This window comes from Rosa rugosa, chromosome 3 (genome assembly GCF_958449725.1).
Source record: "Rosa rugosa chromosome 3, drRosRugo1.1, whole genome shotgun sequence".
Classification (NCBI taxonomy): Eukaryota; Viridiplantae; Streptophyta; class Magnoliopsida; order Rosales; family Rosaceae; genus Rosa; species Rosa rugosa.
The window spans coordinates 722,292-746,171 of record NC_084822.1 but is presented as its reverse complement, the minus strand read 5'-3'; the positions used below and the strand labels follow the sequence as shown (position 1 = coordinate 746,171).

The 23,880-nt window shown below is 38.3% G+C and overlaps 3 protein-coding genes across 4 annotated transcripts; all 3 read right to left on the bottom strand.

Moving 5' to 3' along the window:
* Positions 1 to 1,198: 1,198 nt before the first annotated feature.
* Positions 1,199 to 5,492, bottom strand: LOC133736185 (probable nucleoredoxin 1). Of its 2 annotated transcripts, XM_062163627.1 has the most exons (5): positions 5,067 to 5,492; positions 3,848 to 4,176; positions 2,878 to 3,357; positions 2,292 to 2,762; positions 1,199 to 2,126 (listed from the first exon to the last, which is right to left on the bottom strand). In XM_062163627.1, exons 2-5 carry the CDS (start codon positions 3,971 to 3,973, stop codon positions 1,398 to 1,400), a joined length of 1,806 nt encoding a protein of 601 aa, XP_062019611.1. In that variant the 5' UTR covers positions 3,974 to 4,176; positions 5,067 to 5,492; the 3' UTR covers positions 1,199 to 1,397. The 2 variants fall into 2 exon arrangements, with proteins under 2 accessions (XP_062019611.1, XP_062019612.1); XM_062163628.1 differs by lacking the exon at positions 5,067 to 5,492 and having other exon boundaries at positions 3,848 to 4,203.
* Positions 5,493 to 6,061: 569 nt separating this feature from the next.
* Positions 6,062 to 15,316, bottom strand: LOC133735876 (dynamin-2A-like). The gene is made up of 22 exons (XM_062163315.1): positions 14,898 to 15,316; positions 14,338 to 14,388; positions 14,128 to 14,248; positions 13,721 to 13,813; positions 13,565 to 13,626; positions 13,361 to 13,478; positions 12,786 to 13,119; positions 12,307 to 12,454; positions 11,731 to 11,832; positions 11,523 to 11,642; positions 11,035 to 11,118; positions 10,779 to 10,906; positions 10,440 to 10,524; positions 10,228 to 10,366; positions 9,350 to 9,426; positions 8,625 to 8,681; positions 8,050 to 8,194; positions 7,793 to 7,950; positions 7,371 to 7,484; positions 7,227 to 7,294; positions 6,910 to 7,082; positions 6,062 to 6,699 (listed from the first exon to the last, which is right to left on the bottom strand). Exons 1-22 carry the CDS (start codon positions 15,042 to 15,044, stop codon positions 6,461 to 6,463), a joined length of 2,763 nt encoding a protein of 920 aa, XP_062019299.1. The 5' UTR covers positions 15,045 to 15,316; the 3' UTR covers positions 6,062 to 6,460.
* Positions 15,317 to 18,879: 3,563 nt separating this feature from the next.
* LOC133741469 (two-component response regulator ORR3-like) lies at positions 18,880 to 23,856 on the bottom strand. The gene is made up of 5 exons (XM_062169370.1): positions 23,595 to 23,856; positions 22,084 to 22,163; positions 21,100 to 21,177; positions 20,027 to 20,097; positions 18,880 to 19,382 (listed from the first exon to the last, which is right to left on the bottom strand). The coding sequence occupies exons 1-5, from the start codon at positions 23,698 to 23,700 to the stop codon at positions 19,187 to 19,189; spliced, it is 531 nt and encodes a 176-aa protein (XP_062025354.1). The 5' UTR covers positions 23,701 to 23,856; the 3' UTR covers positions 18,880 to 19,186.
* Between the last annotated feature and the right edge of the window lie 24 nt (positions 23,857 to 23,880).

Genomic DNA, 23,880 nt, shown 5'->3' with positions numbered 1-23,880 from the left:
ATATCTGTAAAAAATGATTTTAAACAGATATTTCTTCACTTTATTGGGGATATACAGATATTTACAGATAAAGTGTAAAATCATTTTTTACAGATATTTCTTCACTTTATTGGGGATATATCCTAAAATTCTTCACTTTATTGGATATATATCACAAATATCGTAGACCAAAAATGATTTTACACAGATATTTCTTCACTTTATTGGGGATATACAGATATTTATTTACAGATAAAGTGTAAAATTATTTTTTACAGATATTTCTTCACTTTATTGGGGATATATCCTAAAATTCTTCACTTTATCGGAGATATATAACAAATATCGTAGACCAGCGAGCGGCTTTTAACCACCTAGAGTATTTTTTTATTTTTATAAACATATTATAACTTGTGGTGTATAGGTTGAAGACAAAATAAAATTAAAAAAAAAAAAAACTAAGAAACATAAAAAAAACAAAAAAACAGAAAAAAAAAAAAAAAAAAAAAAAAACGAATTTTTTTTATTTTTTTATTTTTTTGTCTTGAAATGACCATTTTACCCCTCAAAAATCAGTGTTAAAGTCCAATTTAGACGAAATAGAAGAAATTGGACACGACTGATTGAAATTGGAAAGTTCAGGGGGTAAAAAAGTGAAATTGAGAGTTTGGGGGGGTGAAATGATGACACCCCCAAACCTCAGGGGGGTAAACTGAAATTAATCCTACTTAAAATATCTACGTTTAACATGATTAATGAATTAAAAACACAACCATCCAACTCAAGAGATTTTATTTTATTTTGGTCAACACAGAAAGAACCCAAAATACATTCTGCCACCGACCTATCCTCTTGCTAATACATAATTGGTAAATCAAAGGCACCACCCGTCCAACGCAAGAGTTTCTCTTTCATTTCTTTGTAGATTGCCATTGAAAATTGAAAACATTCAGGATAAGCTTCTTTGTAAACACTGTTGGCAGGCTGATAATTATGTATTAAGGTCGTGTTTAGCTGTTAGACATTGAAATGAAATGACATCCCAATTGAAATTGAATATAGAAAAGGAGGAGAGATGGTGAAGTAGAGATTGGACAGGGAATATACTAGAAATTATTCATTCCTCAGAAGTCATTTCCTGATCCACTTCGATCAAACCCTACGGGCACATTTGAGTTAAAGTAAATGCATCTCCAGGTTCACTTTTAAAGGTTAAAGATTAGCATCTTGAACAACCATACATTTATACAGAAGTACACCCATACAATATCCATTTATATTAACCCAAACACAAGTTTTAGGGTTGCCAAGAAAATATAAGCTCAAAGCTTTAGGGTCCATCATAAGCAATACACTAGAGAAAATGATGAATGAAGCTGAGTATTTTAGTTTTAAAGGCATCCCACACAAACTGCTCCTTAAGTTTTTTTACAAACTTCACCATCGCATACCCATCCTTCTTGGGGCTCTTCTTCCGGCTTGGCATCAGTTTTGGTTCCCTTTTCCTCCTCCAAAGCACACTTTGGATGGGGATCTTCTTCCGGGTTGGCATCAGTTTTGGGTCCCTTTTCCTCCTCCAGAGCACACTTTGGATGGAGATCAAAGTTACACTCCTCGCAATAGAATGACCACACCTCTCCTTTCTCGTTGCACCCATCACATGTGAAATTTCTTCCGCGACCGAGCACAAGCTCATGCTCCTCATGGAGTGCATTCTTCAACTTCTCAGGCCACCTCTTTGCCATCTCCTCAAATTCTGCTTCTATCTCTTTCAACCGCTCCTCAGTGAAAGGATAAGCATTAGCTCCATGAAGCATAACGAGATCTCTTGCTTCTTTTGTGACTGTTTGACCAGTAGGACCAATGGCTACAAGCATCGGGATGCCTTGGACCTTGAATCGGCGACTCAAGGATGCTTTTCTTGAGTCACCAAAGGGAAGAGCAAGCCATGGCATTCCAGAGAAAAAGTCATCGAAAGAGGCTTGGTCCCTGTCACTAGAGATGAAAATAACTTCAAATGCATCATCCTTTGCCTTGATCTTGTGATAGGCTTCCATAAGTTTTGGTAGAAAGGCACGGTATGGAGGGCACCAATGTGCTGAGAAATAAAGGAGGATGTTCTTCCCCACAAGATCTGACACCGGAATCTGAATCCAGATAATAGTTGCAGATTATCAACAAAGTTAACTTAGTATCACAAACAAAGACATGCTGATGTTACCTTCCATAAAGGACTTTCCCATATTGCAGATAAGAATATCTCATTCAAAGTTCAAACCAAAACAGAACTGCATAAAAATTAAATGTTATACCTTGATTCCGTCTTTTCCAATGACAAAGTTTTGATCCCCAGAAATCAAAATTGACTCCAGAGTTTGTGCTTTCTCTATCTCAGCGAGCTCTGCAAACTTCTCAGGTGTGAAGGGGTAAGCCAGAAGCCCATGCTCGTCAATTGCTTCAACAACATTGTTATGGACAGTTTTACCATCTGCCCCAATAATAACCAAAGTGGGTAAGGTTGACAGCTCAAAATACCGAGCCAACTTCTCAATGGTTTTGGTGTCCTTCTGGGGCAATGCAAACCAAGGCATGTTCTTACAATCTTGTTCAAATGCTTCTTCATCATCATCAAGTGATAAAAACACAATCTCAAAGCTCTCTCCCTTTGCTTTTAGCTTCTCATAAACCTCCACAAGTTTTGGAGTAAATTCTATGCATGGACTGAATGTAGACAATGAGAAGTAGAGACCCACCATCTTCCCTTCAAGTTCAGAGACAGGCACCTAAATTCATAAGCACAGCCAAAACAATATTCAGATGGGTTGGTAGAAATACTTGGTATGACAAAATGATCATAAGTGAGAAAAGTCATGTACAAGCAGTGAAATACAAACTTACCTTCTTCCCATCAGATGCAATTACAAAGTCGCGTGAACGGGAGACCAGGACTGTTTTCAGAGACTGTTCCCTGTTAGCTGCCTCTTCTTGTTCTTTTAATTCTTTTAACCTTTCTATGGTAAAAGGGTAGCCATCAGCTCCATACTCCCGAACAATCTCAACTCCACTGACATTCCTAACTCTCCCTTCTTCACAAAGGAACACAAGATGCGGTATCCCTCTCACCTTGAACTGCTCATCCAGACTATCACGTGCCTCAGAATCCGAAAATGGAATTGCAAGCCACGGCATCTTGGAGAAGTACCCATTGAACGACTCCTCATCCTCATCAGCTGAAATAAAGATCACCTCGAAATCGCCTTTTGGAGCGAGTGCATTGTAGGTCTCCACCAAATCTGGGGTGAAACGTTGACATCGACCGTCCCATGATGCAGAAAAATACAACCCCAGCTTCTTCCCCTTCAAGGTTTCAACCTTAACCTGCAAATCCAAAATTTCCCAAATGATTCCTAACTCAAACAATCATCCCCATAACTCCCACAGAATTCTAAAAATGGTCACGAATCTCATGATTCCTGTACATCACAAGATTAAAACCTACCTCTCCCAATTTCAGTGAACTTTTTCTAATCAAACCAATAAATACAGTGAAATTACTGTTCAAATCAACACATACATAGATAAAGTGAAACACAAATACACACACATGGTGAATTTAGCACACCCAAACCCTAAACCTTACACAAAGAGCATCTGAGTACAGTAAATCTCAAATTCAACCTATATTATTTTCTAGTTAGCTTAAGCATATATCCAATTACCAAACTAGTTCAAGAAAACAATTTACACTAATCGAAATGACTACGCTTCACTACTCTCACAAACCTCGCTGGAGACCTAAAATTTTCCGAAAATCAAAAGATAAGGAAACACAAGACAATCAGATAAGAGAGACGAAAAATTGACTGACCTGATCACCATTGTTGCGAACAAGAAAGTCCCTCACCGGAGTAGAAAGAAGAGTCTTGAAGTCGAGGGGCGTGCTAGTCCTGATGAGCTCAGCGGCTACAGCACCGGAATCTTCACCGTCCGCCATTTCTGTTTACTTCTAATTCGGAGCTTGTGAGCTGTGATTTTGTGAATTGCTCAAGGGGAGGGAGACTTGGGGTCTTCTATTTAAGGACCAAGATCCTAAGAATTTCCACAAATACAATGACGTTTGGCGTTTCAAATCTCTTCGTAAGGCCTAGAACTTTCTTAGCGTTTCAAATCGTATTTTCTTTCTTATCCGCGTAGGACCTGCATTGGATGCAATAGCATGCATCACTAAGTCGGTAGAAATTTAATCGAAATTGTTTACTTTTTACCTTTTATAGTTTAATTGTTTTTTTTAATATGTACTTTCATTTTTGTCACCAACTTAATTTAATATGATATTTAGTATGTTGATTTGACCACTCGATAAGATTTAAGAACATGCATAATAGTGCTAATTTTTTAAATTTTTTGACGGGTATGAATACTAAATAATAGCGTCTCTCACACGCACTGAAATATCTATACATGATGTAATATTTGACTAAAGAACATATTCTGTAAAATGAATCTAATGTGTTCTACTACTCTATGCATAGATAGGTGGCTTAATGGGTAGGAGCATCTTATTCGTGTGAAGTCTACGAGTCATAAACCAACCTAAAGACACTAGAAATATCAAACACCAATCTTTTTTTCATTTAGTTTCTTTTCAAGACATGTTTAATTACTTATAATAGTAAATAGATGAATTGGAGATAAATTCTTGAAGAAATGGTTACTTCCAGTGTTCCACATAATTTCAAACAAACATGGTCCAAGCATTTGAAGTATTAATTGCTAGAATCAGTCACTTTGTAGAAGGAGGTTAACAATCCTAAAGTGGACCAGGAGCCGTAATAACAACTAAGTTTAACTTGACTACATTGGCTATGCTGTTGACGAGGCAGATTATACTTCCAAAACTGGCAGTGGCAAAACAGATACAAATCAATTTCAAATTTCGAAACAGAAAGGGGCATCCAGATTGAAGTTCGAAACCCAAAACAGATTACATATACAAAAATTTCATCTCATATGTATTAGCAAAACAGATGCAATTCGAACCTCTTCGAACCCAGAAATCGAAGCAAGGGCGCAAGGCAGCAACTTACCAAGCTTGAAGAATCCGAAATCGAAAAGTCGAAAACTGAAACCGAACCCAGAAATCTGCTTGAGCCTTGAAGACGTCTAATCGTCTATGCTTTGCTGCTACTGAAAATTGAATACCCAGAAGCAGAAAGTAAGAGAAACAATTGAATACCCATAAATCCCAGACTCACCACCGTTGCACTGTCAGTAGAAAAGGCGTCCGTGCGGCCGTGCCGGAGCTTTAGTTTGAGTTTATGTCAGAGATCGGGTTTAGTTTTGGAACAGACGATTTTTAGAACGGCTTTGGGGATTATGACTTGGTTTGGACAGACGAAAAAGAGAGTCTGATCGTTGTTTGGACTTTGGAGGAGAGAGAGAAAAATATGAAGAAGGTTCTATCGTGCTTCGAAGAAGGTTCTGTCGTGGTTCGGAGGAGAAAGAGAGAGAGACAGAAAAGAAAAGGACCGAAGGAGAAAGAGAGAGAGAAGAAAAAGACCAAAAAAAAAAAAAAATTGACCCAAGGGCATTTTAAAAAGTGAAAAGAAATGTGAGATAAAATATTATTAAAATAATATAAAGGTGTGTGGTTTGTAATTTTAGGTGTGTAAATTTCACCCCCTTTCCGATAGTCGATTTGTCAGCAGACAATGAGCCACTTGATTGATAATCGAGGCCTTAAATCTAAAGGCTCATGCAAATTACTGTGTATACTCGAGAGATGCAAGTATTCATCACTCATCAGACAACCGACAGCATGAAAGATTATACTGCAGTATCAGAATGCAAAGCTACCCTACCACCAAGAGTCCAAGACTACAAACTTCAGAATGCAAAGCTACCACCAAGAGTCCAAGACTACATACTTCAGAATGCATCCCAATTGTGGATGATGCTAGACCTGATAGGATGGCGAATATTGCAAGTTGGAGAATACAATGAACAGTCGCGAATAAAAGAGATAAAAGTATTGTGACATCTGATTACAAGCTCAGACACCATCTCTTTAAAAACACGGACATTGAGAATTGCAAAATATACCATCACATTGAGAAATGTAATATATTCATCCTGCTAAAGAGGACTATCCAATCATACAGAGCCAGCAGAGCTTAATCGTACACACCAAATCAAAATAATGACAGGCGCAATAGAGCTATATAATAGTATCCAAAAATGAGTGGAGAAATAAAATTCTAAAAGCAGAAACAAAAATTGAATGGAGGAATATATGATTAAGTTGAATCCACCCTTGTGATATCTGGGGCAAGCCGTAACAACCTGATAGGAATGTAATCTTCTATGTACACAACACCCATTCTCTTCATCTAATGATTCTACTAGAAAAACTCATGAAGTGGGGCAGACCAGTCTCTCACCCACCAAGAATATAAATCATCAATTACCATCAGTCGCAGACCTAAAAGTATCTGCTTCCTGAAGACCCAGGTGGTGGAGGTGGCAACCGATTAGGAGTACGTCGGCTGCCAGAGTTTGGACCAGCACTCACATCACCATTTTGTGCGGGATCGCTATAGTGTCGACTATGGCCATTGGATGAAGATCTAGATAATGAACGGTCAACTGGACCGTTGGCAGCAGCATCAAATGCAGATCTCCAGTCATCACCTGAGGAGCTACTAGTTCTTGGGCTGCTTTCTGCAAAATTTCAGCATACATTTCAATACACTACTAAGCAGATGAGAGTCAAAACAATGGAAAAGTAACACTTTACACACGACTACTGTAAGCAAGTCACATTTTACAAGAAAAACATGAGCACTTAATCTTATAAATCATGAGCACTTTGTAAAGCAAATTTTGGATCTGATAATGTCACTATTCAAAATAAAGCTCTGAACTACATACCAGTTGCACCACCGTTGGACCAGCCAGAGGCAGCAGCCGCTCGGTTGTCATGAATGCTGAGTTGGCGTGTTAGCTTGGAAAGGAGAGAGGACTGTTTCTGGTATTTCTCTCTTCGTCTCTTTACATTACCATCCTCTTGAAGCAGCTCTTCAATCTTCGCTGTGCTTTGAGCACTATACACACGAATAAAATCGAATAATCCATCAGTGAAAATAATATCAGACACCTATCCAGCCTGACAAAAATCTGTCCCCCATTGAAATAACAAAAGAAAAAAAGGACTAAATAAAGAAAAGAAGAGGATGTATCAAATGAACCTGATAGAGCTATATAACTGATTTAGCATGTCTTCCTTGGCTTTTTCGACTTGGCAAAGAACAACTGCCTGCTCAACCAATCACAGAACGTTTCAAAACACTATCTTAATGACAGATCACTAGGACAAAAAGTACAAAGCCTACCTTAGGGACATTAGCAGCCAAACTATTCAAAACAGCTTCAACGTAACCTCTAACTTCTTGAGACATCCACCGGAGTTCTTCTTCCGGGTCAGCAGGTCTTCGAGTCATAGTATCCTGAAAAGAGGTAGACATAACAACTCCCGAACTTCAGACATAGAAAATAAAGGATACATGTGCTTACATACAGTGGAACATTGACAGATATAGTGTGTGTGTGTGTGTGTGTGTGTGTGTGTGTGTGTGTAAAATTATGACTGCATATGAAAAAGTAAAATGGCCACAAGTAAAATAAAATAATCAAGCATGGAAGATACCAAAAGAATGAAGCATTGAAATAATATAGAATAACAAAATTTCTGAAAAGGCATTCATACACATAAATTTTATCATAACTAGAATAGTGACTGAAGTCAGTAACTCACAAGAGAACCATCAGAAAGACTCTGTCGCATAGTAGGACCACCATCAGATGGTGCACCCCGCGGTGCTCCTTTAGAAGGTTGGATAACCTTTGAAATCTTATTTATCCACTCAACCTTGTCTGCCACAGTCTCAGCTTTCAACACAACGGCACTATGTGCTGCAAAACAAATGAAAATCAAGTTGATAATGAACATGTGCGGAGAGACCAGGCAGTTCAAGTTCCAAAGAACCACAAGGAACAGAGGAGGGGATATACCTTTCAGAACAGTTTTGTACGGAACCTTGCTAGTAAACTTAAATGCAAGACTAGGTGCTTTTTCTGGCCCATTCGCCTTCTTATCCTTTGAACTCTTTGGTGGAGGAGCAGGTTCTTCCTCTTCAATCTCTTCAATATTACATTCCTGTAAACATAATTATGAGCTTGATTACCTCAAAAACACATGCCGAACCTCACTGAGTTCAGATCCTTTTTTAACATGTAATGCTGTGATCACATGTTCAATGTGATTCATTAATACATACACCAAGATGATAAACTGATCTGTCATGTTCCTTGCAGTCTTATCTCCACACACAAACAATCACACTTGTAATATCTGATGTAGGGGAAGTATATTCTGAGAACCTCGGTAACCAAAAAATAAAAAAGGGATACTCCACACATATCAACTTTTCTACTCTGTATTACCCCCATAAATTACTCCAGGCAACCTCCTTTGACAGCTCAGCTGATAGCAGGACAATATAAATATATTCCCCAAAAGCCTTCAAATTGGTGGAGTAATATGACTATTTATCTTAAATAAAGGGACAAGGCATTGTGAAGTATACCTCCAAAGTGATGACACCACGAAAATGCCTTTCCTCTTGCTTTTTGGTGTAACCAAGCTGTGAAATATAGAAGGGGTTAAAGTATATCCCACCAATAACAATTTGCAAGAGTGCATGCAGAGCAACATAAACAACAAATTTCATTTACAAAACAAATGACTGTCACATAAATGCAAGTCGAGGGAAATTTCAGTAGATGAAAATGTCGGCAGGAAGGTATCTAAAGAAAGCTGCAAATTTGCGCATTACGGTAGGTAGTGCTCTTTTCTTTCTTTTCCCTTCACCAAGGAGATATGTTGCTTAGAAAAGATTTTAGTACATGGGAAGAAAAATAGTGTGGTCCATCTTCTTATGCAAATTTGAAATGCTCTAAGGTTAAACTTTGTCTGTCCAGCTGCTTAGTTAGGTGTGACCAAATTCAATTAGTGATTGACTTTCTACATGACATGGCAAGTTTTCCAAAAAATACAAAATAAATAAAAACATCTCCTTGCCCTTTTCCCAACAACTTTCATTGACTTGTTGAAACACCACCAAAATGGAAAATAAAATAAAATTATATCCTAGTCTTTAAATTCCCGGCACATTAAAATATATGCACCAAGATCACTTGTTGCGTATTCAATGCATAATACAATCACCAGTCATCTGATATGGAGCAATAAAATCCATTATAACTACTTAAACCATTATTTATTAGATTTTGGGGTGTAATTATTACAAACCTTCCCAGTCTTCTCATTCAGAACAAACCATCGCTTGTTCCACTCATTACTTTTGGCACTCTTTTTATATAAGAACCCTGCAAATAGTTAAGTCCCAATATTAATAAATGCATTCACAAACAAAACTCGGTATGTGGACGGTAAATGCATAACCATGTAACCTTATAAAATGACTATGACAATATATAAATACATGTATACATTTTCCTGATTAACAGAACCAATTTTCTGTTCTCGCCATACTTGACATAATTCAAACCTCCCCGAGTTAATATCATCGTTTTGAGTGGTTATGAATTGGAGGGGGTTTGAAATAGAGCAAACAAACCAGACATGTCTCTCCAAAGTCAAAAGTCTCAAAAAGTATACTTCCATGCATGCTTGCAAAAATACAGAAGAGTCACTCTTTGTCGCTCAACTTATGCCAATTTGAGCACAATGCACTTCAAACATGCAAAAGAAAATTTCAATCTAGTCACTCTCAAGTATCTAGCACCTTGCTGTTGATGACATGAGGTAACATTTTCACACAACTTCTTAGCAAGTACTTAGCTAAGTGAAGGATATGTGTATTAAATAAATTCAAGGGAGCTTTTATCAGTAAAACCTAATTGCTTTTACTTCAAAACAGAAAGAATGGTAGCCGCGGGACTTTCTGTTCCCCAAAGCCATAAACACAATTCAAAAGACTACAAGTTCATCAGAGGTACGTTCTATGCATGAACCCTCTGTTCCTAGAAATCTTAGGAAAGAAAAAAAATTAATATTTTACAGAAAACATATTTAATTAACAAAACAGAAGTATAATACGACGGACAAGAAGTTCCTCTAAAATCCAGACAACTCCACATGTTGTAAGAAAACAGTTGCATGCAAACCTGCTGTTATTTCCCCTTCAGGACCTGCGGTCTTCAAACCAGATGCTTCTGGGACTTCTTTCTCCTCCTTGCTAAATTTATCCTTCAACGATTTCAGGGTTCCACCAGATTGCTGACCCCCTGTTTGAGGACTACTTGCCTAAAACAAGACAACTATAAGCACAGGCAAGCAGGGTAGATAATTAAAGTCTGTGATGGTCAAATTCACATACCCTGTTCATTACTGATTGCTCTGCCTCTTGTCCTTTTTTCGAGGATCGAGTTTTGACTTCTTCCTCTCTACGCTGCCTCTCCATCCTGCCATAGACCAGTAATTGATAGTTCATGTATTAAGCTCATATATATATATATATATATTAACCAAGAGAAACCATTTAATACGAAAGATTATGCAGGGACAAAATCCTCCAAAGCTCGTGCAAAAGTGCACACATATCACCTACACTCTCAATCGCATGGGAATTGGAATGCTCATTTGAAAATGCAACAAACTACTAAATGTGCCATATTGGCACTATGTTTTACAAAGTCGGACAAATAATAGAGACTACCTCCTCTGTACCAAGCGAATGAAATGTTGAGGAGGCACAAAAGCACGCTCCATATCAACTAGTGCAACCACCATTTTCTTTGCATCAGTCTTGAACACATCTAATGCACCAGTTGCAATGGCCACGACCTTCAAATTAATGAAAGACAAGAAATTAAGCCAAACGGAATATACTCATTAAATTAAGAAGAAGAAGAGTTCTATAAAAAAATTAAATAAATAAAAAAAAAGAGAGGCAGAATATTGAGTTATCATACCTCCCTCTTGAAAGGAGGGTATCTTCCAAGACCTGGAGTAGCATTTGCAGCAGCAGACACTATGTCTACCAGGACACGGTGTACCTATTTAATCAATCAGCCATGGGTTTCTTATAAGCCACTTTCTGGAAAATTGTCCATATTAGCAATAGCACAGCAGTAAAGGGCTGAGTTTGATAGTAGGTCTAACCCCTCAGTGTATGCATAGCCACAGTAAAGCATGTCATAATCAACAAGAGCAGTTCATTAAGCAAGTTGTATTCAGAACAACCCCAAAATTACGTGGACCAAATGAAGCTCTAACTCAATGCATACCGTGCATACAATCTTAAAAGAATTAAATTCAAGTTTCCAGCCAAAGGAATGAAAATAAATGGAATAAATAGGAAAAGGGGAAATTAACAGTAACCTTCCTTATAATGAAAAACTGCAAGGTACAAGAAATTCATACTCATTCTACATCAGAAACAAGATATAGCAAGGTTTACCTCATCCACACAAAGACGTGATGGTTCCTTCGCAAGCTCTAAGACACCTTTTATTAATGACCTCAAACCTTTTTCAGGAGATATGAGATAAGGCTGATAACCATCTGCTTCCAACACAATCTGATAAACAATCATGGCACGAGAAAAGGTCATGTGAATTCAGAAGAATATTGAACATAAAATAAGAAAAAACAAAGAGAAACCATACCCTCTTCACATTGTTGATATCAAAATGTCGATCCAATGGTAGTTGCTTTATTCTATTGGGAAAATTTCCTTCAAAACTTGCAACAATTTTCCAACCAGAGCCCTGAAATGAAATTTATGATGGCAGACAAGGAAAATGATTACAACAAATTCCATCACAATCACAGAAACCAGCAACATTCCATCGTCATTGAAAACTAGATAATACAAGCTATCCAAAAAGAATAAATTAAAGTAGAGATCCTTCCTTTTATTTACAGATTAATTCTACTATTCCAATATGACCAGAGTCTGCAGAAGGCAAGTAAACACCCAAGGAGTAAACTATGAGATATAGACCTAATTTCAAACAAGGGGTATAGGGCTAAACAGGATCTTAAAGTAGATACACATTGACTTCTGCAGATGTGTGCAGCTATGGGAGGGAATATATCCTTTTGCCACTCCCCCCCTTTCTTCATAAAATAGTAGATTTCTTGCTTTGTATTTCACAATAATAAAATTGAAAAAAAAAAATATCCAGAAAAAATTACTTAGCACATGTGATGAGAGACACCACTTAAGTAAATGAACTCACCTCACCAGATGTAATGTGTAGGAGAAACTTATCCTCAAATTCACGACAAAGCTCCAGAGCAAGAGATCTAGTACCTTCAGCACTCTGTACCATGGATGCACCAAGCTTTACCAACTCATCCTGAACTATTTGAGACTTCCCTTGTAACCTGAAAAATATATAAAAGATAGAAAATGAACCAATTTACTTGACAAAAAGTTATCATAGTTCATGCAGGGAATGCTTACAACTCTAGACAACTATCCAAAGAAAATAGCAGCATTGGCTGATATCAATTATTCACTAAAGATTGAGCTACTTTTGTTCGGCACATGCAACTTGGCCAAATGTTAGAATCCAAAACACAGAGATTAACAACAATCAAAAAATGTTTCAATGGATGTCATATGTAGGCATAGAAGTATAAAAGAACATATGAACCAGTACAAAATTGAAACAGAACACAATAGACAAGATATGCAGGATCCAGGAAATGTTACCCAGAAAGGAGGTTCGGAAGCCGGATTTTCATGCGACTGCGAATTTGCTGGGCCAAAGCATCCACTAGCGCAATTCTGCCTAGCTTACTTTGAGGAGCACCGGTCAGAATGGATTTAAGACTTTCACTTTCAGCCCTCCAAGCAGTTTCCAAAGAATTCTCAGAGCCAGACTGTGCGGAAGCTATCGAAACTGATTGACCTATTAGAGCAACCCAGGGAATATCAGATGCTCTTGATGGCCCCTGATTTAAAAGCAGAGCCTGGACTGCAGCAAGTGCTTTCGGATCTGACGCGGCTTGGTCTATCTTACTGATTACTCCAACAGTTCGTGTACCTGTAATCAATACAGTCCAATCACTTGAGCAACCAAATAACACCAGAGTGTAGAAGAACGAGGGGAAGAAGAAAAAAAAGAATGAACTTTGGGTGTTTTTTTTTTGTGTTTTTTTTTGTTGGGGGGGGACGGACTAAGGTACAAGTACAGCAAAGCCCTAAAGAACAACTGTTTACTTATTACATTATATATCAAAATAACTAAATCAACAGGAGGCAAACGGGACTGAGCAACATCTTACCATCTCCATCATATTCCTTGACAGCTCTGAGGGCTTTAGAGGAAGCAACTTCAGGTGCTTGTGATGCAGGTATTATAACCAACAAAATTGCATCATTGTGCTCGGCATATTCACTTAGCTACAGAAGGACCATTAAAACCAAGTTAAATCGTATCACATAATCATTGGACAATTAGTTGTCTAGAACTGAAAGGCAATACTTACCATAGACTCATCCACAGTCCGTTGATCAAGCCCAGGTAAATCAATCAATTTGAGGGGAGGGGCTGTGATAAAAGTCATGTTAAAAACATTATTCAAATTTCAACTAATCATTGATTACTAGCTAGACTGGATTCCAACTATCAGTAATGAACTAACCTGTACTTGTCCGTAGTTTCAAGTAAATTTCATCTCGGGTTCTGCCTGAAGAACTCTTACTCAGTCTATCTTGCAGAGAATGCCGTAAAGCACCTGCAGAACAACATAAATCAGAGAAAGATCATTCGAAATATAAATTGAAACCTGAAGAACGATAGCATGATGTACAACATCGTAATATAGTTCTAACATCTTTAATCACACTCTAGCAATATGGTTGCGAGACACAACAAGGTACCAGCACTACAGCTGTTGGAGACCATTTGAAATCTAAAACCATATTGATTATTATCAAATCTTTCAACATAGTACCCTAATGTTGACAATATATGTCTGAAGTCTCTGAACAAAAGCAGGAGTGAAACATAAATTTGAATTGAAGAAAGAGCATAAATTTAGTAACTGACTTGCAGAAACTTGCTGGGATTTATTGTCAATCTGCAATATTATCGATTTGCTGCTCAATGAACCGTCCCTCTGTAAATCAATGCTGATTGGAGCTCGAGTAGCACCATTCTCACCAGTCGGCTGGAAGGAAAAGAGGAAGAAACCTTAAAATTAAAAAGGGCTCTATTATTTAAACACACAACTGCATAAAGTTGGTACATCCTACTTACCAAAACAGGATGTCCAATTAAGCTGTTCAAAACAGCTGATTTACCGGCACCCTATAAACCAAAAACAAAAGACTATATCAGCATCTCCAGAAAATTTAGGTCAGTAAAGGTATAATCACAAGCACAATGCACATAAAAATGCAGCTAAGCAGAAAGGCACGAGCATACACACACATTATAAGCACGGCCATAGATCCTATAAACAATAAAAACTAAGGAATAGTGGCAGTAAAGACTCCCAGTTACAAAGCAGAGTGAAAAATGACATATCTAGCACTCAAAATAGATGCAGATCCCCAGAAACTGTGAGGCTCCGAAACAATTATTGTGATACGAACATTAACAAATTGATTTTATATTCGAATCCCGTTATTTGGGAGCTAGGCTAGGCTTAGTCCAGAGCTAAAGACACAAGCAAAGAGAGGAAAAGCCGCGCATGAATTAAGATCCCAAAGAGAAAGCGCAGATTCAAAGATCGGGGACTGGAAACAGAAAACAAGGCGCATCTAAGAGATCGAATTGGCAATGAATCGAATCGGAAAAGGCATCGGTTGACTTACAACATTGCCGAGAGCGACGACGTTGAGGAAAGTTGAGGAGCGGCGGGAGGAGGCGGTAGAGTTTTCGTCAACGTCTTCGTCGGCGAGGACGGCCTGACCTTGGCGCATCGAGTCTGACAGTTGCAACAACTCTTCGATCGCCTCCATGGCTGAAGTAGATCAAAGGAGATCTGAGGGAGGGGGCGGTGGATCTGGCGGTGGCGGAAACCCTAGAAATTGGAGATCTCCGTGTAGGGGAATTGGGGATTGAGAGAGCGAAACTACGAAGAAGGAATAAGGACGACAAGTACAGAATGCGCTCTCTCTCTCTCTCTCTATATCTGTTGTTTTCTTCTTCCCACTTTCTTTCTCTCTCTCTCTCTCTCTCTCTCTCCTGGCGTTTTGAAATCTCTTCTCTTCTCGTCTTTCTTTTTATTTTGAATCCTGTTTTAAGTTTTTAGCTGGGTTCCGGTTCCCTTTCAATTTTTCAATTTTCAATTTTCAATTTTAAACTCTCTCTCCCCCTGTTGATTTTACTCTCCACTATTTTCTCTGTTGTATCCTCAATTTTTAAGCCTTCTCTCTTAAGTAAACAGAAGCTTAATTAGAATGGGAGTCGACCACTACACCATAAACATTACACAGCAAAAATAATTTACTACGTGATTATTTACAATTTTACATTTTTTTTTTTTTATGAAAAGAAGTCAGCTTATTATATATATTCAGCAAGCAGTACAAAAACGAAACACCCCTATGGGGTCGACAGAAAGAATCGTTCCTTAAGGAACCCTAAACACCTATTCTATAACAAGAACAAGCCCCAGGCCACCCCGAGTACACCCACCTTTTAAGGAAAATAACGCACCATTATTTCAAACAAAAATCAAACATCCTCCGAGGTAAGTAGTAAAATGAACCCTTAGAAGATGTGATCTTTGCGACCTGATAAGAAACTAAAAACTAGGAATGCAAGCCCAGGCCCACCAGCAAGCAACAGCCCACAAAGCCTCAGTCCACATGGCAATTACGAAGGCTACCCCCAAAAGTACTAAGGGCACCCCACCACCACCTCCCAGTTGCCACGCCGCTGCAAAACGCCGCCACATAGCCCCTACAAGGCCACCGTGACCAAGACGATTCCCACCCCGTCCGCCAACAAAAGCAGAGCGAGCCATATCACCATCCTTCACCCTCTGCAAATCACTGCCCTCACCTCCAAGAGGATCTGATCCCAACCAGAAACCGTCGCCGCCTCTAGGCGAATGCTGAAAACCAGCCTTGCGTTCAAGACCACCGATAGTCGCCACCGCCACCGTCGATCCAGAAGAACACATCGGGTAGAGGTCAACCCGAAACAGACCGCCTCCACCATCGAAAACCGCACTACCCTCGTCGGAACACCACCAGGCATTACCACCTCCAAAAGCAACAATTTTACATATTTATGACCATATGGTTTAATGGTATTAGGAACTTTTGGTTCCACTCTCTTAGTTGCCTATAAAAAAGAAAAAGAAAATAAAAAATATTGTTACATTTATTGAATAGTATTCGCATAGTCATCGAGTGACTAAGGATTTTGTTTTCACCCGTAATCGATTTAATTTTATGGATTGAGATTAAAACACTTAAAAATCATTCTTTTAATCTCATTCGTTAATATTAAATCCAACTGTAAGTGACCACGAAATCTTTAAAGTTAAAAGATGTAGTCACTACTGAACATTGAAATGAAATATTACATCTAAACGTAAGGTGAAGACTCTCGATGCTTGACAAGCGTAACTGTGAGAATGTGTGTTTTCTAGCATTAGAATCAAAACAAAATGTGCAATAAGATCGTATCGTGCATATTTTGAGCCTTCACTAGATCAATGTTTGTACTACGATAACAGGCGGAGCTATGAAGTTTACAATATGCAACATGATGTTAATGGAGAAAGAAGATGTGGTGGTTTTTATCGTTTATGCAAATTTTAACTAGTTTCTCAAATCAATAAATAACTAAATCGGATTGCATTTTTAGCAAAGAATTCTATAATATCTTAAAATTTCAATCATCCATAATGGTTATATTCCAACAAAAGATTATTATTACAAATCATGTTCTCCAACACCTTCTTTTCGTCAAGCAATTATTATGTGGTCTCGAACTACCATGTGACACTGTCATGTGATAGTTTGAGCTCCATTTTTGTGGTGCGAAATCTAAGGGGTGAACAGAAAATATATATTAATGGACCAATCAAAAATAAACATTTTTCACAAGGGTCAATCACATTAATTTGGACTACAGTACACGTGGTGAATGCTATCATTCAAGATCTTCATAATGAATGTCCATTTATACGTAAAATTCTCTATTTAAATTACTTAATGAAAATGTTTCATTTATACTTAAATTCTCCATTTATAAGTGGGTTAGATAAGACTGATTAATGAAAATGTTCACAAATGAGTTATTTAAAACAAGTCGGTGTCTGCATTCATTTCTCTATTCTGATTGTTTTTCCGGATGATCTCCTATTTTAAATTTCAAGGGAGGTTTCCAATTTTATCATTAGTCTCATGTGAGTCACAGTAAGACTAAACTCGAAACAAGCTCCTCATGCACATGTGTAGCTATGTAGTAATTAGTGCAAGGACCCATTAGAATAAAAAGTGAACACACTACCACTTTTATTTTTATTTTTTTTATATCAATTATTTTTACATTTGTCTTGAGTGACCTTTCAAAAAAATACACATTTAAGCGGAGGCGTTCCAAAGAGGACGTTCGCACTTTCGTTAAAGTGCGGACGGCGCTGCTGCAGCTCGGCTCGGGGCGCGACGGAGCGGCGGGGGTTGCCGGAAGGACGCCAGGGGTCGGGCGGAGAGGTCTGCAGTCGGTGGAGTCGCCGGCGACGTCGTTGCAGCACTGCCCAGAAAACCTGCAGTTGCAGGTCGGGTTGCTGCCCAGAACCTGCAACTCGGACCTCCTCCGACCTCGAACGCTGCCCAGACCCGTCCGCCAAGCCTCCGACCTCCGTCCGCCAAGCCCCGAGCCGCCGTCGCCGCCTGGAAAGCCTCCGCTGCGTCGCCGTCCGCACTTTAGCAAAGTGCGGACGTCCGCTTTGGAACGGGCCTGCACATTTAAGTATTTATCTCGTGCACGAAATATTTATTTACGCTCTCCAAATTCGTTAGGGGAAATAAAAAAATTCGGGTGCATGGTTTGTACTTTGTAGGTTAACAGCGCGAGTTTCGAAAGTTTGCTTTCAGTACAGTGGGTGGGATTTCAAGTTTAGGGGCCACCCATTCTGGTATACGTTCCAACAAGAAGTTCAGATGGTCCAGTGGTACCCAACCAAAATGCCCAAAGTCCAAACCCAATAAAAAAAAAAAAAAAAAACTAAATTGTTTGGAAGGGTTTTCTAGTCCAAAGACTCCAAAGTCCAAAAATCAAACCATGACAACGTGTTGACAAAATCAAATTCATTATTAGCAAGTAAAATTGAATATATGGAAAAGCAACCAAGAATAGTTTCATGGGTCAAAATCCGCGAGTCAAAAAAAGACCAATGAAACTTTCTAGACCTCTTCCCTAGTGTTCAAAAGGAATTGAAAACAGTAGAAGCCTTTTTTGGATGGTGCTGTCAACATTGCTAAAATGACAGCCCAGTGCAGCACAACTACTGTCCGACGTCTTTATTCTATGGAAATTATGTCAGTTTCTGGATCAAGGGAATTTCAGATTTGGATTTATGGAATATGTACATATTTTCAGTCTCTTTCATTTTTAACTAAATGGCACCGACAACACTTGATTTCAAGCCAGCCTTACCTCCAGACATGGTGCATGGCGCTGTTTTGGAGTACACAAGATGCCTTTTAAGCTTTTCCCTGCTAAGAATATATACAACACATACATGCATTACTGGGATTTGAGTACCTAATCAGTTGTTCTACCCGGCAAAGGTACGTACCCCTGCATCACAGAGGACCGTGCTGAAAGCCACTAGATTTAGACAAGTACTTCATTCAAATTTGGGTATCAAGAACAAAGTCTGATAGAATAGGAACAAGCAAGTGGAGTCATTCGTCAAGTATATTCATTCAAACTTCAAATGGAAGGCTCTATGGTACAATCATCGCAGAAGCACATTTCTACAACAAAACTCACATCACCAAACACCAACAAAAAAGAAGAAGAAGAGATCATCTAGCTAAAAACCCCAACCTATAAACAGAGACAGCCCTGAAAATTACTCATGGGAACCAGCTAGCTGCATTTGGAGATCTCCCATTGCAGGAATACTGATATTAGATTATGCAACAGCAACTCCAGCAGGGCAAGGCCGCCTTTCTGCTTCATTACTTTCTGGCATCAGATCAACTAGAGCTTTTCGTTTTGTTCCTACTTTGGGTACTGGAACTGCTGGCTTTACATAGCTTCGTAACTTCTCCAAGTCTTTCACTTTCAGAGGTTTCTGCAAGAATTCTTGAGCACCATCTGTGAGACACCTGAAAAGTCCAAAACAAGAAATCCAGCAAATGTTAGCGCATGCCAACTCTATTGCAATTGGACCAATACAAAGGACACTATATATCATACATGTTTACAGTGTAGTTTCAAGTTATTCACTATTTTACATCAGCATCATGAGATGGGTATTATTATTCATATTTTTATAATAAAGATCAATGTCAGTTACAACGGGAACTCTTCATCTAAGGTGGTGTGCTACAATGAGAGACCTTAAAATTTGTAAGTTCACGACCGTTGATCAGACCTTTTCAAGGCATAATGTTTCAGCCTCTCATAAATTGTATATTGCAAGTCATCAGGCAAAAACACCAGCAGCTAAGGATATGTTACATATTTTTAAAGCCTTAACCTAAGCTCTAAAGCTATGAAGATTGAAAGCCACAACTGAATATATTGTCATATCACTTTTCAGAGTCCCCTCTAGTATCTTTTTCTGTTCTAAGTTGGTATTATCACTGTTCAGTTACTCACTGTGATCAATGATAACTAGCCATGACTCAACATTTCTTATGAGCAACCATCAACTCTTTACAAAAAACTAAGCAATGAACTTAAGATGCATATCTCAATGACTTACCAAAGACTAATACAAGCAACAGATTGCAATAGAAGCAAATACCTGCTGATTCTCTGTGGATTAAATTCAGAAGACATTATGACCACTGGAATTGATTTCATGCGGCTGTCCTCCTGAAGATCAAGTATATGACGTTGGAAGCCAGAAATGAGTTCAAGGATAATGAATGTGAACCAATTTTTCAAAGACAAAGATATATGTAGGGAAACCAGAACGTGTCTAGATACTGGGGGACTAGTTATTTACCATCAATGGGAAAATGTTGCCTCTGCTTAAGGTTTCAAATATTGACCGTCACAGATATATTGGCCTTCAATTCAAGGATATTTTCAGGGACATAACGGCACGTATTTAAATAAAAGAAGTAGTTAGGGGTAAGGGTATAGGACCAACCTAATTAATACACACTTATAAGTCCACTTCTGACCAATGATATGTATCTATATCTATAAACGTGTGGGTGAGTGCGTGTGTGTCTATATAAGTATATATATAAGCCTAGTTGCTATCATAGTGTATGATACATGAGTGTTTGATGTAAAATCTAGGTGGCCTAGTTGCTGTTTGTTTATCTCCATCTTGTATTAAAGTTACTTAAGATTGCAGCCAAATATTGGTTCAAGTACTGAAGTTTTTCCATAATATCCGATTATCCATGGATATCTGACATTTCTCTGGTACCAGTCATATATCAGGACACTTTTCAACACCACCGCAACCGCAACCACCACCCCCCCCAAAAAAAAACCACCCCAAATCTCTGTGGGTGACTGGAAGGAGAGATATATCGACACCTAAAGATTGCCAAATATGTGAACCTTGTGAGTACTAAACTAAATTTGAGTTATGGTTATATACTGCCATCATTAGCCACTATCATTGCTTACAGTTGAGCAAGGGAACTGAAATATCACAATCATATATCAAGACACTTTTCAATCCCCCATCTCTGTGGGTGACTGAAAGGAGAGATAGATCAACAGAAATACCGAGAGATTGGCAAATATTTGAACCTTAAAAGTGGTAAACTAATTTTGAGTTATGGTTATATACTGCCATCTTCAGCCACTATCATCAGTTACAGTTGAGCAAGGGAACTGAAATATGACAATTACCTTTAGAGCAACTAGAAGATCATGGCCATTCATCTCAGGCATACAATAGTCAGTGAGGATTATGTTAACATCATGATCCTGCACAAAAACCAGAATATCTCTAATTATCACTAGTCAATGGACAGATGCAGAAAAAATTAGGAAGTTTGAAAGCGGAATCATGTTGGTCACAACCTAATCAGCCCTTACTCATGCAGACGTCATTCATTTTCAACCACGGTCAAATGATGTTTAGTTTATAGTTTGCTGCAAAATTTCCATCTCTATGGCCACTTCCCCCTTACTTCAAGACGAGGATCTCCAATAAGTAAAACACCAATAATAGACCAGTAATGCTGAAGCAACTTTCATAGCAAAAGCATAATAGTTGCTTAATCAGCCCTTCATCTCTAGATGGCACGGTTGGTTTAGGAAAGAATTATGTTGACATGGCTTGCCAATGTAAAACAATGTCACTTAATATGAAAACTAAAATCCACTAGGAAGCCAAATCTAATTGCATTATAGAGTCCAAGTCCCAGTAGTAAGTTGATAAGCTTTACTACTTTCAGGGATACTTTACTTAAACCATAAACAAAGATGTTCTATTTTAAAAAATGATTTGAAGTTCAAAAAAGAATGTATTAAAGATGATCTTATATTTTAACAAACAATATCCTCAGGAAAGTTCTATAGCATGTGAAATGTTGACAGAGTTGACAGCCAAAAGATCCATGGTTCTACAAATATAAATTTGTAATTACTATTATGAAATTTTGTGTCTGGTTCTTGAAAAAAACACCAAAAATGATGCCACTTCAGTGGTATGAAAACATATGTTGGTTTTCATGTCCAATAAAAAACTAGTCGTTTCTATGTACATAGGAAATACACGGAGAGAGAACAAACTTGGTTTTTCCAATCTTATAATGTGATGCATAATGCGGCATGATAGCATCATGATTAAGATACTTGGTGCTTTCTGATTAAAAGCAGGAAACTTACTTTAACACTTGGCTTGTCAAGCTTCTCTTCTTCCATTCCAAGAACCTCTAGCGCTTTTTTCCCACTTTCTACAGTAGTAACTGCAATGATATGAGATGCTCAGGATGTATCAGTATCAAAAGAAAGATGCATATATGAACAACCAAACCATGATTTGAAACTCTGAAAACACAAACCAAAACAAAAGAAGTGCTTGTGATAGCTCACCAGAACTAAAAATTGCACCAGAAGTCTAAGACTCATGTATATGCACCCATTTCATATTGTTTAATTACTATGTCACGTATCACGATTAAAGTATTACAGTATGTTGAATTGGACAGTTGAAGGCACTTCTTTTCTTTGAGCTGCTGAATGGCATCCTGATCTACCCCAATAACAATTTTCTCAAGGACAATAGTATTTTGTAACTAGTGACGGACATGTCCAGCAGCTAGAAGATGATACCCTATTGTTTTCACTTTCTTGAGGTAACAATGGGGGGATTTTGCAGCCATCTTTATTTCATTTATTGGCTCCATTGTTGAGAATTTTAAGTTCAACACAAACTTTCTGAAAGTACGGATATACTTTTCACAAAATAAGTAGAAGTTATAAACAGAGACTTCAATCACAGTGTGCTTGAACACTTAATTGAGTAAATTCCATATTCCTGAGATTTGCTAGTACAGGACATACATTATTCCGATCATAGACCACTCTCTAGCCAAGAGAAACAGCGTGAAAGATGCAGTTGTGTAAGGGAAAATTTTATGAAAGCACTAGCTTAGCAGGGGATAGTAGATTACTAAGGAGCAAGTCTATCACATACCTTGTATAGATAATTGAAAGAAGGTGTCAATGCGTTTGAAATCAACGCTGCTGTGACCAATTATGGACCAACAACTCTTAAATCTTAACTTAGTAATTTGGTGGAATCTAGCAAGAACTGGACAGTTGGTCAATGCGCACTAACCTGCCCGGTGAATCAATATTGCTCATGAGAATACATGATAACTCTGAGGTACGTGGAGACAATTGAAGAGTGTAATTTAATTTGGAGAAGTATATGGATTTATCATTCCATCAAGAACAACCCTAAGCTTGATTTGAACATTGCCAAGTCAATCTATCTATCAATGAAGTCTACAGATCCTAGAAGAGAAAACAAACCCGAACAAACACTGTGATATTTAGGGGCGCGCTGCTGTGGCAATCTTGGTTCGAGGTCATCCAAGTTGAAAAGTCAAGAGTGATAATAGTAATAGAAGAAGCGCGTGCATACATAAGTGCAGAAAGGACAAGTGTGTGTATTCCTATTCAGGTAGCTAGCTTGGCCTTATTATTAGCAAATCTGAATACTTAGGTTGGTACAAAAAAGAGGATCTATCATTGCATGATCCCAGTAATATATACATGTCCAGAATCAGAAGCAGAAGCAGAGCCTCATGGTGACATGAAGAAAGTAAATCTGAAAGTAGAGGTAGAAAAGCGAGGAAATTAATTGCAATGCACTGTGGTGTTAGTAGTACCTTTAAAGGCGGATGCTTTGAGGAGCTTGTCAACGATTTTGCGGTCAACCAAGCAGTCGTCGACGACGAGAACATGGACAGGTACTTCAGGAGAAAGCTCGGCCATGACTGACTACTACTACGGAGCATTCAACTTCGACACGGCTCAGTACAGACACAAGAAATACAAAGATGGCGAACAACGGAAACAAATGTAGGCCAGCTTCAGCTTCAGGTTGAGGTTGAGGTTGAGAGAGAGAGAGAGTGATTATTAACTGAACTGTAGAGAGAGAGGAAAAGGTGAATG